Source organism: Ranitomeya variabilis, chromosome 4 (assembly GCF_051348905.1).
Source record: "Ranitomeya variabilis isolate aRanVar5 chromosome 4, aRanVar5.hap1, whole genome shotgun sequence".
In the NCBI taxonomy this organism is placed as follows: domain Eukaryota; kingdom Metazoa; phylum Chordata; class Amphibia; order Anura; family Dendrobatidae; genus Ranitomeya; species Ranitomeya variabilis.
Genome location: NC_135235.1, coordinates 67,117,425 through 67,134,650, shown reverse-complemented (window position 1 = coordinate 67,134,650; position 17,226 = coordinate 67,117,425). Strand labels below are relative to the sequence as shown.

The 17,226-nt window shown below is 44.8% G+C and overlaps 1 protein-coding gene across 6 annotated transcripts in view; it reads left to right on the top strand.

The window, feature by feature from the left end:
- Positions 1-17,226, top strand: part of BORCS7 (BLOC-1 related complex subunit 7) — a 115,971-nt gene that overhangs the window by 9,502 nt on the left and 89,243 nt on the right. The window contains exons 6-8 of one of the 6 annotated variants that reach the window (XR_013214482.1): positions 681-1,712; positions 2,108-2,496; positions 2,612-6,128. The exons of 3 other annotated variants lie outside the window; for them this stretch is intronic. Coding sequence is in view for 1 of the 3 variants with exons in the window: in XM_077258648.1 (XP_077114763.1) it covers positions 681-732 (52 nt within the window). In the remaining 2 variants the exon portion in view is untranslated. Of the gene's footprint in view, positions 1-680; positions 6,129-17,226 lie in introns of those variants that run through there. 2 more of the 6 variants (XR_013214481.1, XM_077258648.1) reach the window with 2 other exon arrangements.

Genomic DNA, 17,226 nt, shown 5'->3' with positions numbered 1-17,226 from the left:
AATGGTGGACATTTTCAAAACCTGCTTTAAAACATCAGTTTTTCATGACCCAAAGTACAGTATGTACAGTCAAGATTTCACTATAAAACATTGCACAAAAACCTCATCGTACCAAAAACTTATAAATTTTATTTGAAACAATATTCCAACATTATAAAAACAACACTGATGGAGATGGTACCAATATATAGGCACCCCAGGCCAGAGGTACGCTTGTCACAACATTAAATCACGCCGCCTATGTATATGTAATAGTTGTTAGGGTAAAGAAATCTCTCTTGCCACACGGCATAATACAATGACAAGCGTACCTCTGGCCTGGGGTACCATCTCCATCAGTATTGTTTTTATAATGTTGGAATATTGTTTCAAATAAAATTTATAAGTTTTTGGTACGATGAGGTTTTTCTGCAATCTTTTGTAGGTCATAATTATGTAAATTGTACAGGACCGATAAGTTATATATCTCCCGATGGGCATAGGGTGTAACTAGGTTTACCCTGTGCATTGTGTGTCTAATTGGCATTTAAGATTTCACTATAATAGATCGTCTCTTTTAGAAGTTGCAGCGAGTTTTCCGGGTAAAGTAGCGTGTAAATCACCCTATATTTGCCCATGATATTTTATGAATTGTGTTTGAGTAGCAGTTCTATGTGTAATCTTTTCTCTTTTATGCGTAGTGTTGAGCAGTCATCAAACCTTCAGGATCAGTTAAAGCATCTGTTAAAGTGAGAAGAATTCTGTTTTGCTCTGGACTATATCCTGCATAATGCAGATCTGAAATGCACTGAATATCATTCGTTTTCCCGCTGTTGGACGGCCCTGTTACTTGTTCCAGAGGAAGACATTTACTTGAAGATGCTGCAGCAAATCTTCTACGTGTGTGTGTGTGTGTGTGTGTGTGTGTGTGTGTGTGTGTGTTATCCCAATGCACTCTACTCGGATTTATCATTGTGGTGTTATGCCATACTTATAAGCATGGTATAATAACAAGTGGCGGTAATGGTGAGCCATACTGAGACTGTACGCCTATTGGGGCAGTTTACTTTGACTGTTTACATATAGTATTATGGTTCTGTTCGCATTGGTTATTGCCTCCCCTTGTCAGTGTATAGTCCTGAAAACGGGATCCCCACCCCTTAATCTGTCCAACAACTGAGACCTTTTTATGAAGCCACCTAGGGTTGGTGCACACTCAGTAGACGGTGCGTACCTCCGCAGCGTACAGATGTTACAGCATGGTGGATGGGATTTCAAGAAATCTCATGCCCACTATGCATGCACCCGTTGCTTACCTGTGGAGGCGGACATGCTACTCGTCTTTCCAGACCGCAGCATGTCAATTTTATATTGTGGAGACACAAGTTTTTGCAAGATAAATCTCACCCATACAATGTATTGGACGCAATGATTCCACACGGTTCAATGAACACATGCTGAATTACCTGCTTTCAAAAGGCGTCAGCGCTTTGTACGCAGCGGACATGTGCTGCCAATTACTGACCATATGCACCTACCCTTACAGTCTTTGATGGATTGTTCTCAATATTTAAAATTAGCACCTATTCATAAAATAGGTGATAACTTAAGTTCTACCTCACTGATCCTTAGAACGGGCTTTGAAATTCCCCCTAGGAATAGTCTAGTAGCCGTACGTGTGCACCACCACTCCATTTGTCCTGTGATGGAGATTGCCAAGTGTAACACTTAGGGTACCGTCACACAGTGCCATTTTCATCGCTACGACGGCACGATTCGTGACGTTGCAGCGTCGTATGATTATCGCTCCAGCTTTGTAGACTGCGGTCACACGTTGCAATACACGGCGCTGGAGCGATAATTTCATGACGTATTTGCGATGTAGAAGCCGTTGGTTACTGTGCGCATATCGTATACAACCTGTGTCACACGATGCAATCATGCCGCCACAGCGGGACACTAGACAACGAAAGAAAGTTTCAAACGATCTGCTACGACGTACGATTCTCAGCGGGGATCCGGATCGCAGTAGCGTGTCAGACACAACGATATCGTAACGATATCGCTAGAACGTCACGAATCGTGCCGTCGTAGCGATGAAAATGGCACTGTGTGACGGTACCCTTAGGCTAGTTTCACATTTGCGTTTGTAGGAGGAAGTCCGCAGCTCCTACAAATGCAAATGTGAAACCGGCCTTATGTGCCACTCTAGTGATGTCCCAATCTCTGGGATCGGACTCCTGGGATCCCCACCGTTCTGCAGGATGTCGCCTGTCCTGTGGGTAGAACTTTTAAAGTTGACCATAATCCTTTGAGACAATTTAGAATTTCAACGTTTTCCTGGCACCTGAAAATCATTGTGGCAATACTACTAAATCTATTCCTGTATTCTTTACTGTTTAGTACTTTTTTTTTTCCCCCACACTATTTTCTTCATTTCTACTAAATGTCATTGATATTAATGAGCTGCCAGAGAAGGATAAAACATACACAGTAAGGCCGGTTTCATACTTGCGTGTGCAATGCCAGAAACTCGCATCAATACCCGGCACTGCCGCCGGTGGTTCAGACTGGAGCGTTCAGCTGCATAGAAATACATGCAGCCGCAAAGTCCTGTCCCGAGTGTCGGCAGCAGTGCCGGGTATTGAGTCCAGAGACTTGCATTGCATACGTAAGTGTGACACAGGCCTAAGGGAACCTGTCGGGATCTTTTACTCAACTGCATGGCCACTACTGGTTTATAGAATATACAGCCTTGGCAGAAGCAGAACATTAAAATTCCATTTTATTAGAATATCTTTTTTAAAACCATAAAAAATATTAGTAATAATCCAGAATCCTATTTCCTACATGGTTCAAACCTATAGAGGGTTCTCAGTGATGGCTATAGGTTTGGAAGGCGTAGGCCATGTGTTTCTGGATTATTAAATCGATCATGGTTTTAAGGAGCTGTTCTAATAAAATTACCGTATATACTCAAGTTTAAGCCGAGACCCCTAATTTTGCCATAAAAAAAAATAGAAGACTGAGCCCTGCGGTGGAATGGGGACAGGTGAATATCGCATGGCTCACCCTCCCCCGTCATACTCGCCTCATCCTGACGCGGTCTGCAAGTCCCTGCTTCTGTCTCCGGTGCGCGCCGGCAACTTGTTCCTGTGTTCAGCGGTCACATGGTACCACTCATTAAAGTATTGAATATGCACTCCGTCTATGGAAGTGGAGTCACGTCCATATTCATTACTTTAATGAGCGGTAGCACGTGACCGCTGAACACAGGAAGATCTGTAGGCACCAGAGACCATTGGAGAAGCAGGGACATACAGAGAGACCACGCCAGGAGCAGAAGAGTATGATGTGACGGCCGCTGCTCCCCCACCGACCCCCTGGGACAATGACTCGAGTATAAGCCGAGAGGGGCACTTTTAGCCTAAAAAAAATGGTCTGAAACTCTTGTCTTATACTAGAGTGTATATACGGTAAGTTTAAAGTTTTGTTTCTGTGAATGCTAGAATCTTCTCATTTATCATATGTGGTGATATTTGGCAACGATCCACAGCCTTTTACAAGCAGCACAACCAACTTTATTTCCAGTTGCCAGACTTGTGGACTAATATATTTTCTACCTTTGCTGGTTTATTCTTCTGGGGATAGTGTTTTTATGTCCTTTCAGAAGATGTTTTATATGGTTACATGCAATGTCCGCAGAAGAGCCATAGTGGTGCCTATTTGCCACAGCGTCATGTCGATTAGCCAGAAAGCGGCTAACTATAACATTCCTTTGGCTGCACTTTTGGCGTCCAGTGCTCACGGTGAAGGCGGGTGACTTGATCTGCACATATGCTGGAGGTCAGCACTGATGGCTTGATCACATATCCCAGCGAAAGTGATGTCATTCAAGCCCGGAAGGGAATGTTGAGAACGACTGTTTGGGAAAGCGGAACCACACTTGTGACTGTCTGGCAGTAATTGGCATGCGATACGTGACTGCCTGTAAACTTGGCCCAGTACTGCACTGACTGTAAAATTCTGCCTAAAATGCAACTAAACCTCTTAACACCTGCCCCATTGAGTCATTTGCTTAGAATGTGTGTGCAAGTGACCTAATAGTCTGATATTTCTATTTTGTAAATTCAGATAACTTTATGCTGCCTAGTTGGAAAAAGTGCAAAGTTTCATGCCCCCAAATTATCAATTCAATACTGCCACAGAAATGTTAATTTACCTAACCATGGTCTGTGACCGGCACTCCTCATCCATCCCCATCCACAGGGTGGGCAGACAGCTGGGGTCAGATCAGAGGAGGATTATTTATATGACGGGAGGTATGCATGGTTAAATCTTTGGGACGTATAACTCCTATGAAAGGCTCCGTGCTTACTACAGCTGACCCTAACGTTCCATAACATTCCATATCCAGACATTCTGGGGATCTGAAAAGCAGGGCTGAAGTATAAAGCATAAGGGGCAGAGAAGGATGTTCATGGTGCCTGAGCAACAAGCATCAGACTCTCATGGCACTATTGCAGCCATGTACGTTTTACTCTGAAAACAAATCATACTTTGAAAAGCTGGTCAGGGACCATGTGGCTGGGATGACTATTCCAAGATATAAGTCACTGATGTCCTTCTCATGTCTCTCAGTCTAGAGGGGTGGGGAGAAGCTGCGCTATAGCACAGCCGGTCTCTGATTCATGCTGCCTGTTATTGAGCAGCATGAACCTCCTGTCAGGTTCTCTTTAAAGAGAATCTGTCATCTCCAGAAATGCTATATAGTGCCAATCCTTAAATGAGGTCTCCTTGGCTTATTGGAACAGCAGCTACAGGGAGAAAAATCAGTTTTATTTATTTATATTACAGCTGTGATGGCTCCCACGCACATCGCTGTCAATATGACTGTTCAGCCCCCTGCACCGCCCTAATGACTGCAAGCGCGTGGCTTCAGGGAGATTAAACCTTGCTCTGTAGCGGCAGTTTCAGTAAACCTGCCAAATAGGTTTTACACATTATTTACTGCAGATTATCACTATATGCAGAGGGAAATGGCATACTTGTAGGCGACAGGTTGCCTTTAAGTTAAATAAGACCCGTCAGCTCTTCTGACATGCTTGTTTCGGTAAATGCTTGCATTTCTTAAGAAATTACAAATATGAACCATCTTTTTCTTTGTCGTTCTGTATTGTGCCGTTACTCTGGTATTCCTCCGTGAAATACATAATGTCACTCAAAACTGAAATCGCAGTGACACATTTCAACATTGCCTAAGTAGTGGAGAAACAAATGGGTTGGTTCTGCACTGCCGTAGAAGAAAAGATGAAGGATACCAATCCGAGTATAGGTGGTTTATTTGTCAACGCGTTTCGAAGTATGCAACTTCTTCATCGGGACAATCAGATCAGGTGGTATAAGGTGTAAATTTTGAAACATGTTGACATATCACTGAAGGATGCCAATCCTGAGTACATCTTTTCTTCCATGGCAGCGCAGAACTAACCCATTTGTTTCTCTATCACTTATGGATTCATCTCCTCGTGGGTCTGCAGCAGCCTTCAGCGTTATCGGTGGTTGTGTGAGCACAATTGTGCAGTTACCCAGATAAGACCCTGTTTTTGTGCTTTGTCTCTCTCCAGTCTTTCCTCCCCTACATTTCAACACTTGACGTAATGATTTCCATTACAACCTGCGATTTACTATGAAAGTCGGATATGTTTGAAAATGTTTTAGATTTTTTGTTGCCGGTTGCAAGACACACTATTCACAGACTTCAATGCAAAGCACTTGCGACCTGTCTGTAACTTTGCGTTTTATTTACATCAAATGCATAAAATAGTCACTGACAGCAAGTTGCAGAAAAGTTGCACGAACATTTTTGGTCACTAGACTTGTCTGAGTACTGCTGTCGTCGTGTAGCCCCAGTCTGAATGATAAATGTGTGTTCTCCATTCGCTTTTTCCAGTGACCTTACGGTCTGACTCTGTGCAATCAGTACTGAAATGGCGAAAAGTGGTTAGTTGTAAGCAGCTGTAGAAAAGTATCAGACATCGTGTATTCTGTTCATGTTGTTATTATGCAAAATTAAATTATTAAAACTGTTTTGTGACTTTTATAAGAAGAATATTATCGATGTTGCATAATAAAATGAAGAACATTTCTTTCTTTTTTTTTTTCCTTTTGTTCTTTATCGCCTCTATTTTCTTTTTCGCGTTTAATATTTCCCTGTGGCTTTTGACCTTTTTTTTGGGGGGGGGGGGGAGGGGAAGTGTTAGGCCATGTTCACACAGTGCGTTTTTTACCGCGGAACCGCGGCGGTTTTGCCGCTGCGGTTCCGCAGCTGTTTTCCATGCAGGGTACAGTACACTGTACCCTATGGAAAACAGGACACACTGTGCACATGGTCCGGAAATTTAAAAAAAAAGCCGCGCTGAATAGCTCCCGGAAAAAAGAAGGAGCATGTCAATTCTTCTTCCTGAACCGCAGCGGTTCTGCACCCATAGACCTCCATTGTGAGGTCAAAATCGCAGTAAAACACGCAGATCAAAAATATATCTGCGGGTTTTACTGCGGTTTGATGTGCAGAACCGCAGCTGCAGGAAGTGCGGGGAAGCCGGCGGAAGTGCGGGGCCGGAAGTGCGTGGGCGGAGTGTCGTTCCTGAAGACTGTCATCATGGAGGCATACCGTCGCATGGGGATCGATGTCGGGCGTCTGATTGATCTGGTATGTCTGTGTGTCCCCATGCGACGATAGTGCCTCCATTGTGCCAAGTCGCCGTATGGGACTACTACTCCCATCCGGTATTAGGATGGGAGAGTTGTCCCTGTGTCCAGCGACTTAGCACAATGGTAAAGTTACACAAAACACACACAATACACATACATGACACACAGTACATACAACACATAACACAGAGTATATACTCACCAACAGCACACTTGTAGGCGAAGCCCTCGATCCTCCAGGAAAAAATCACAAAATAAAAAATCAAATCCATACTCCCTGTCCGCAGAATCCATAAAACGAGTGTCCCACGCCGATCGGCTGCTCTCCGGCGATACACTGCCAGGAGCGAAGCTCCTAGCAGTGTATCGCGTACTGTTCCGGAGTTTAATGGCTCCGGCGTCTCGGTTAACAGCAGTACAGCTGCGTTGAACTTTCCCACGCAGCACTGCCGTTAAGCGAGAGAGCCGGGGTCAATGACCGCCGGTTAACTCGCTCGCGCATGCACAGTGACACACCGACAGGAACTATGGCTCCTGTCAGTGTGTTGCTGCAGCCGTGGAGAGCAGACATATCTCTGGATGTGTCTGTTCTCCATGGAAAATCTTCGTGGGATACGTGTCACTTAAATACGTGACACGTGTCACTTATACGTGATACGTGTCACTTAAATACGTGACACGTGTCACTTATACGTGATACGTGTCACTTAAATACGTGACACGTGTCACTTATACGTGATACGTGTCACTTAAATACGTGATACGTGTCACTTAAATACGTGGCACGTGTCACTTATACGTGATACGTGGCACTGAAATACGTGGCACTGAAATACGTGGCACTTAAATTGTGGCACGTGGCACTGAAATACGTGGCACGTGGCACTGAAATACGTGGCACGTGGCACTGAAATACGTGGCACTGAAATACGTGGCACTGAAATACGTGGCACGTGGCACTGAAATACGTGGCACGTGGCACTGAAATACGTGGCACGTGGCACTGAAATACGTGGCACGTGGCACTTAAATACGTGGCACGTGGCACTTAAATACGTGGCACGTGGCACTTAAATACGTGGCACGTGGCACTTAAATACGTGGCACGTGGCACTGAAATACGTGGCACTGAAATACGTGGCACGTGGCACTTAGGCTATGTTCACATTTGCGTTGTGCGCCGCAGCGTCGGCGCCGCAACACACAACGCAAAGTAAAACGCAGCAAAACGCATGCACAACGCTGCGTTTTGCACCGCATGCGTCCTTTTTTTGATTGATTTTGGACGCAGCAAAAATGCAACTTGCTGCGTCCTCTGCGCCCGGATGCGTGCGCTGCAGTGACGCATGCGGCGCAAAACGCGGAGCGCTGTCATTCAAAACACGTCCACTCATTTTGGTGTTTAGTCCCAAAATGGAGGATGGAAGAAGAAAAGGGTTGGACAAGGAAATGACATCATTTCTTTTTTTTTTTTCCCCCCCCCCACTGCAGTAAACTTTATTTCTGTCAAACACAGACAATCTGCAGACAAAACTGCATCAAAAAACGCACTAAAAAACGCACTAAAAAACGCACCAAAAAACGCACCAAAAACGCACCTGCGTTTTCTGCAGAGACCTGCAGTTTCAGTCAGGAAAAAAAAAGGATGGAAATCCTGAACGTGTGAACATAGCCTTAAATATTTTCCTTTATTCCACACATAGTAGGAAAAAAAAAATATGTATAAGCTGAGTAGTTGTTGGTTTTTTTTTTTTTTTGTTTTTTTTTAACCCCATCCACATCTATTGTGCTGTATGTAAAGTGTTGTAAATTTTCAAATTTGCACCAACCTCTGCAGCAATTACCCGGCGTGTGAATTAATTTCTTGTTCTGTCCAGATGTCACCGTATCCCAGAATTCCAAGCGGAGGAAATTCATCGACCGCCATATTTGGACACACAAGTGATAGGTGTCTGCTGCTGGTACCAACCTATTGTGCGGTACCACCAGCAGAACACCGTCGCAACACATACTCACACACTTTACGCTGTACGCATCACACTCATATACACACTCATTCACACTCACTCTCACGCAGCCTCTTGCGTGGTACCACCAGCGAACACGCCGCTGCCGGGATCACCCGAATGATTCACTGACTGCCGCCATCTTTGTACAGGAGGAGCGCATGCAGTTTTAATGTGACTGCCGCTATCTGCACAAAGATGGCGGCAGTCTGATTTACTGCGTCGGCGCAAATCATTCGGCTGATCCCGGCGGCAGATGCGCAACGCGTCTACAGGCAGCGGAAGCCGGTCACATTAAAGTTGTTTTCCCATGAACAAAAGTTCATTTTAAAAATTGACTGTCTGACCGTGTACCGAACATACCACAGCTCCTGGGCAGGGGAGGAAGCAAAAGAAAATACTGATATTACAGCAGGGGAATCGCAGTGGATTCATTTTGTGAGGTTAAATATTTCATTGACTGTTTTTTTTTAAAAAAAAAAATATATATATATATTTTACCTCACAATCTGTATCCTCTGCAATCTCTGTTGTGAATTCTGCTCTTGGGCTCCCTCCGGTGGTTGTAAGTGGTAGTGCTGCTGTCTCTGAATCGCAGCAATTATCAGGTGTGTTCACTTTTTGCAATTTTGACTGGGCTATTTAGTCTTGCTTCACCCTTTAGTCAGTGCCAGTTGTCCATTGTTCCTGGAGGATTCACATCCCTGCCTGGTCTCTTCTGCTTTGCAGTTTATTTCAACAAAGACAAGTTCTGGCCTTGATTTTTCTGTCTACATGCTGTGGCCTTATGGTTCAGTTCTTTTCCATGTTTTTTGTCTTGTCCAGCTTGGTCTGTATAAGGATTTGTTTAGCCAAGCTGGTATCTCTGGAGATGCAGATATACCCTCCATATCTTTAGTTAGCTGTGGAGATTTGTATTTTCTGTGGTGGATATTTTCTAGTGTTTTAATACTGACCGCATAGTACTCTGTCCTATCCTTTCTATTTAGCTAGAAGTGGCCTCCTTTGCTAAATTCTCATTTCAGTCTGTATATGTTTTTTCCCTCTCCTCTTACAGTCAATATTTGTGGGGGGCTGCCTGTCTTTTGGGGATTTTCTCTGAGGCAAGATAGTTTTCCCTTTTCTATCTCTAGGGGTAATTAGTCCTCCGGCTGTGTCGAGATGTCTAGGGAGCGCTAGGTACATTCCACGGCTACTTCTAGTTGCGGTGTTAAGTTCAGGGTCTGCGGTCAGTACAGGTACCACCTTCTCCAGAGTACATCTCATGCTGCTCATAGGCCACCAGATCATAACAGTACAACTGGCCAACAATGAGTTAACCGCATCTCAGAAGAAGGGAAGGAAAGTGCTGAGCCATTTTTTTTTTTTTTCTGTAGTCTGTTGTGGGTTTTTTTTTCTTCCCTCTTTACCTCTGGGTGGCTCAGGAGTTCAGCGCTGGTATGGATGTTCAGGGATTGGCTTCTCGTGTGGATCAACTAGCTGCTAGAATACAGGGTATTTCCGATTATATCGTTCAGACTCCGGTTTTAGAGCCTAGAATTCCAACTCCTGATTTGTTTTTTGGGGATAGGTCCAAATTTCTGAGCTTTAAAAATAACTCTAAACTGGTTTTTGCTCTGAAACCCCGTTCCTCTGGTGATCCCATCCGGCAGGTTAAAATTGTTATATCTCTGCTGCGTGGTGACCCCCAGGATTGGGCATTTGCCCTGGAACCTGGGAATCTGGCGTTGCTTAATGTAGACACCTTTTTTCAGGCGCTTGGGTTATTGTATGACGAACCTAATTCAGTGGATCATGCTGAGAAGACCTTGTTGGCCCTGTCTCAGGGTCAAGAAGTGGCAGAATCATATTGCCAGAAGTTTAGAAAATGGTCTGTACTGACTAAATGGAATGAGGATGCCTTGGCGGCAATCTTCAGAAAGGGTCTTTCTGAATCCGTTAAAGATGTTATGGTAGGGTTTCCCACGCCTGCTGGTCTGAGTGATTCTATGTCTCTGGTCATTCAGATTGATCGGCGCTTGCGCGAGCGCAGAGTTGTGCGCACTATGGCATTGTCTTCCGAGCGGAGTCCTGAGCCTATGCAGTGTGATAGGATTGTGTCTAGAGCTGAACGACAAGGATTCAGATGTCAGAATAGGTTGTGTTTTTACTGCGGCGATTCTGCTTATGTTATTTCTGATTGCCCTAAGCGTACCAAGAGAATCGCTAGTTCTGTTACCATTAGTACTGTACAACCTAAATTTCTGTTATCTGTGACCCTGATCTGCTCATTATCGTCATTTTCTGTCATGGCGTTTGTGGATTCAGGCGCCGCTCTAAACTTAATGGACTTAGAATTTGCCAGACGTTGTGGTTTCCCCTTGCAGCCTTTGCAGAGTCCTATTCCTTTGAGGGCCATTGATGCTACACCGTTGGCTAAAAATAAACCTCAGTTTTGCACAGAGCTGACCATGTGCGTGGCGCCAGCCCATCAGGAAGATTGTCGTTTTCTGGTGTTGCATAATTTGCATGATGCTATTGTGCTGGGTTTCCCATGGTTACAGCTGCATAATCCGGTATTAGATTAGAAATCTATGTCTGTGACTAGTTGGGGTTGTCAGGAGGTTCATGGTGACGTTCCTTTGATGTCAATTGCCTCCTCCCCCTCTTCTGAAATTCCTGAGTTTTTGTCAGATTTCCAGGATGTATTCAATGAGCCCAAGTCCAGTTCCCTTCCACCGTATAGGGACTGTGATTGTGCTATTGACTTGATTCCAGGCTGTAAGTTCCTTAAGGGCCGACTTTTCAACCTGTCAGTGCCAGAACATACCGCCATGCGGAGCTATGTTAAGGAGTCCTTGGAGAAGGGGCATTTTCGGCCATCTTCACCATTGGGAGCAGGTTTTTTTTTTGTTGCCAAAAAAGATGGCTCCTTGAGGCCCTGTATTGATTATCGCCTCCTGAATAAGATCACGGTCAAATTCCAATACCCTTTGCCTTTGCTTTCTGATCTGTTTGCTAGGATTAAGGGGGCTAGTTGGGTTACTAAGATTGACCTTCGAGGGGCATATAATCTTGTTCGTATTAAGCAGGGTGACGATTGGAAAACTGCGTTTAATACGCCCGAAGGCCATTTTGAATACCTTGTGATGCCATTCGGGCTCTCTAATGCTCCATCTGTGTTTCAGTCCTTCATACATGATATATTTCGGAATTATCTTGATAAATTCATGATTGTATATTTGGATGATATTTTGATTTTTTTCAGATGATTGGGAGTCTCATGTGAAACAAGTCAGGATGGTATTTCAGATCCTTCGTGATAATGCCTTGTTTGTGAAGGGGTCTAAGTGCCTCTTTGGAGTACAGAAGATTTCTTTTTTGGGCTTCATTTTTTTTTCTCCCTCATCTATAGAAATGGATCCGGTTAAGGTTCAGGCCATTCATGATTGGATCCAGCCTACATCCGTAAAGAGCCTTCAGAAATTTTTGGGCTTTGCTAATTTTTATCGCCGTTTCATTGCCAATTTCTCCAGTGTGGTTAAACCCCTGATCGATTTGACGAAGAAAGGCGCTGATGTGACGAATTGGTCCTTTGCGGCTGTTTCTGCCTTTCAGGAGCTTAAACGCCGATTTACTTCTGCCCCTGTGTTGCGTCAGCCGGATGTTTCTCTTCCTTTTTAGGTTGAGGTTGACGCTTCTGAGATTGGGGCAGGGGCCGTTTTGTCTCAGAGGAATTCTGATGGTTCCTTGATGAAACCGTGTGCCTTCTTTTCTCAAAAGTTTTCGCCTGCGGAACGCAATTATGATGTCGGCAATCGTGAGTTGTTGGCTATGAAGTGGGCATTTGAGGAGTGGCGAAATTGGCTTGAGGGGGCCAAGCACCGTATTGTGGTCTTGACCGATCATAAGAATCTGATTTATCTCGAGTCTGCCAAACGGCTGAATCCTAGACAGGCCCGATGGTCCCTGTTTTTCTCCCGTTTTGATTTTGTGGTCTCGTATCTTCCGGGTTCTAAGAATGTTAAGGCTGATGCCCTCTCTAGGAGCTTTTTGCCTGATTCTCCTGGGGTCCTTGAGCCGGTCGGCATTCTGAAGGAAGGGGTGATTCTTTCTGCCATCTCCCCTGATTTACGACGGGTTCTTCAGGAATTTCAGGCTGATAAACCTGACCGCTGTCCAGTGGGGAAACTGTTTGTTCCTGACAGATGGACTAGTAAAGTGATTTCGGAGGTTTATTGTTCTGTGTTAGCTGGTCATCCTGGGATTTTGGTGGCCTTCTTTGTCTCGGGATGTGCGTTCTTTTGTGCAGTCCTGTGGGACTTGTGCGCAGGCCAAGCCTTGCTGTTCCCGCGCTAGTGGGTTGCTTTTGCCTTTGCCGGTCCCTGAGAGGCCTTGGACGCATATTTGTATGGATTTTATTTCGGATCTTCCGGTTTCCCAGAGGATGTCAGTTATCTGGGTGGTTTGTGACCGGTTTTTCTAAGATGGTTCATTTGGTACCTTTGCCTAAGTTGCCTTCCTCTTCTGATTTGGTTCCGTTGTTTTTTCAGCATGTGGTTCGTTTGCATGGCATTCCGGAGAATATTGTGTCCGATAGAGGTTCCCAGTTTGTTTCTAGGTTTTGGCGGGCCTTTTGTGCTAGGCTGGGCATTGATTTGTCTTTTTCTTTCGCATTTCATCCTCAGACAAATGGCCAAACCGAGCGAACTAATCAGACTTTGGAAACTTATTTGAGATGCTTTGTGTCTGCTGATCAGGATGATTGGGTGGCTTTCTTGCCATTGGCCGAGTTTGCCCTTAACCCTTTCGCGACATGCGCCGTACATGTACTGCGCATGTCGGGTCCCCTGCTTTGATGTGCGCTCCGGCGGTGACCGCACATCAAAGTCGCGACATGTCAGCTGTTTTGTACAGCTGAGATGTGCGCGCAATAGCGGCGGGTGAAATCGCTATTCACCCGCCGCTATTAACCTGTTAAATGCCGCTGTCAAATGCAGACAGCGGCATTTAACTACCGCATCCGGCCGGGCGGCCGGAAATGACGTCATCGCCGACCCCTGTCACATGATCAGGGGTCGGCGATGCATCAGGAAGGTAACCATAGAGGTCCCTGAGACCTCTATGGTTACTGATGCCGGCCTGCTGTGAGCGCCCCCCTGTGGTCGGCGCTCACAGCACACCTGCATTTCAGCTACATAACAGCGATCTGATGATCGCTGTTATGTAGCAGAGCCGATCGGGCTGTGCCTGCTTCTAGCCTCCTATGGAGGCTTTTGAAGCATGGCAAAAGTGAAAAAAAAAAGTTTTTAAAAATGTGAAAAAAATATTAAAAATATAAAAGTTTAAATCACCCCCCTTTCGCCCCATCCTAAATAAAACAATAAAAAAAAAAAAACCTACACATATTTGGTATCGCCGCGTTCAGAATCGCCCGATCTATCAACTAAAAAAAAGCATTAACCTGATCGCTAAACAGCGTAGCGAGGAAAAAATCCGAAACGCCAGAATTACGTTTTTTTTGGTCGCCGCGACATTGCGTTAAAATGCAATAACGGGCGATCAAAAGAACGTATCTGCGCCGAAATGGTATCATTAAAAACATCAGCTCGGCACGCAAAAAATAAGCCCTCACCCGACCCCAGATCACGAAAATTGGAGACGCTACGGGTATCGGAAAATTGCACTTTTTTTTTTTTTTTTTTTTTTTTTAAGCAAAGTTTGGAATTTTTTTTCACCACTTGGATAAAAAATAACCTAGACATATTAGGTGTCTATGAACTCGGAATGACCTAGAGAATCATAATGGCAGGTCAGTTTTAGCATTTAGTGAACCTAGCAAAAAAAAACAAACAAAAAACAAGTGTGGGATTGCACTTTTTTTGCAATTTCACCGCACTTGGAATTTTTTTCCCGTTTTCTAGTACACGACATGGTAAAACCAATGATGTCGTTCAAAAGTACAACTCGTCCCGCAAAAAATAAGCCCTCACATGGCCATATTGACGGAAAAATAAAAAAGTTATGGCTCTGGGAAGGAGGGGAGCGAAAAACGAAAACACAAAAACGAAAAAGGGCCGCAACTTGAAGGGGTTAATAATCGGGCTAGTTCTGCTACCTTGGTTTCACCCTTCTTTTGTATCTCTGGTTTTCATCCTTGTTTTTCTTCGGGGCAGGTTGAGCCTTCTGATTGTCCTGGGGTGGACTCTGTGGTTGACAGGTTGCAGCAAATTTGGGCTCATGTTGTTGACAATTTGGTGTTGTCTCAGGAGGGGGCTCAGCGTTTTGCTAACCGTCGTCGGTGTGTTGGTTCCCAGCTTCGGGTTGGGGATTTGGTCTGGTTGTCTTCCCGTCATGTCCCTATGAAGGTTTCTTCCCCTAAGTTTAAGCCTCGGTTTATTGGCCCTTATAGGATTTCTGAGATTATCAATCCAGTGTCTTTTCGTTTGGCCCTTCCGGCCTCTTTTTCCATTCATAATGTTTTTCATAGATCTTTGTTGCGGAAATATGTGGTGCCCGTTGTTCCCTCTGTTGATCCTCCTGCCCCGGTGTTGATTGATGGGGAGTTGGAGTACGTGGTTGAGAAGATTTTGGATTCTCGTTTTTCGAGGCTAAGCTTCAGTATCTTGTCAAATGGAAGGGTTATGGCCAGGAGGATAATTCTTGGGTTGTTGCCTCCGATGTTCATGCTCATGATTTGGTTCGTGCCTTTCATTTTGCTCGTCCGGATCGACCTGGGGGCTCTGGTGAGAGTTCGGTGACCCCTCCTCAAGGGTGGGGGGGTGTACTGTTGTGAATTCTGCTCTTGGGCTCCCTCCGGTGGTTGTAAGTGGTAGCGCTGCTGTCTCTGAATCGCAGCATTTATCAGGTGTGTTCACTTTTTGCAATTTTGACTGGGCTATTTAGTCTTGCTTCACCCTTTAGTCAGTGCCAGTTGTCCATTGTTCCTGGAGGATTCACATCCCTGCCTGGTCTCTTCTGCTTTGCAGTTTATTTCAACAAAGACAAGTTCTGGCCTTGATTTTTCTGTCTACATGCTGTGGCCTTATGGTTCAGTTCTTTTCCATGTTTTTTGTCTTGTCCAGCTTGGTCTGTATAAGGATTTGTTTAGCCAAGCTGGTATCTCTGGAGATGCAGATATACCCTCCATATCTTTAGTTAGCTGTGGAGATTTGTATTTTCTGTGGTGGATATTTTCTAGTGTTTTAATACTGATCGCATAGTACTCTGTCCTATCCTTTCTATTTAGCTAGAAGTGGCCTCCTTTGCTAAATTCTCATTTCAGTCTGTGTATGTTTTTTCCCTCTCCTCTCACAGTCAATATTTGTGGGGGGCTGCCTGTCTTTTGGGGATTTTCTCTGAGGCAAGATAGTTTTCCCTTTTCTATCTCTAGGGGTAATTAGTCCTCCGGCTGTGTCGAGATGTCTAGGGAGCGCTAGGTACATTCCACGGCTACTTCTAGTTGCGGTGTTAAGTTCAGGGTCTGCGGTCAGTACAGGTACCACCTTCTCCAGAGTACATCTCATGCTGCTCTTAGGCCACCAGATCATAACAAATCTCCTGCTGTAATGTCAGTATTGTCTTTTGCTTCCTCCCCTGCCCAGGAGCTGTGGTATGTTCGGTACATGGTCAGACACAGACAATTTTTAAAATGAACTTTTGTTCGTGGGAAAACCCATTTAAAAAAAAATATCAACGCCAACATGGCTCCTAAAAAGTATGCCAATGACAATGAAAGGAAAGCAGCAAAGGTACAACGTCGAAGACCAAGGGCAAATGAGACTCTTGAAGAGCAACAGCATCGCTGGGACAAAAACAATGCATATAAGTGTAGGCGTCAAGCACATGAGTCCCCTGTTGCAAAAGTCATTAGATTATTACATGATGCCATTAGGCAACAACAGCGCTGCATGCCTGCCCCCATAGTAACATTACCTCTCGATGCGATATGATTAGTGATGAGCGAGTATACTCGTTGCTGGGGTTTTCCCGAGCATGCTCAGGTGGTCCCGAGTATTTAGGATTGCTCGGAGATTAAGTTTTCAGCTGAATGATTTACAGCTACTAGACAGCTTGATTACATGTGAGGATTCCCTAGCAACCAGGCAACCCACACATGTACTCAGCCTGGCTAATAGTTGTAAATAGGGTTGAGCGAAACGGATCGGACAAATTCAAAGATCGCTGACTTTCCAGCCACTTTCTGCCACTTAGATTGCATTGTTATATACACTGGGCCTGAGTTTTGGTTCAGTCTCCCCCCCCCCCCCCCCCCCAAAAAAAAAAAAAAAAAAAGGGAGATTTAAATTCTCAACAAGTTTATATACACCTTCTACCTTGTTTTACAGTACCATATAATGGTTGTTATTTTGGTTAGATTTTCCACAAAATGAGGAAGTCTGGTGGAAGAGCCCGTGGGCGGTGTTTGCCAGCTGGTACTGATGGTGGTGGTGGTGCATCTGGTGGTAGTGGCAAAAGCACAATAGCACCTAAGGCAGGAGGCGTTGAGCCAGCGTCATCGTCTGGCTACACAAGGCCTCGAAGGCTA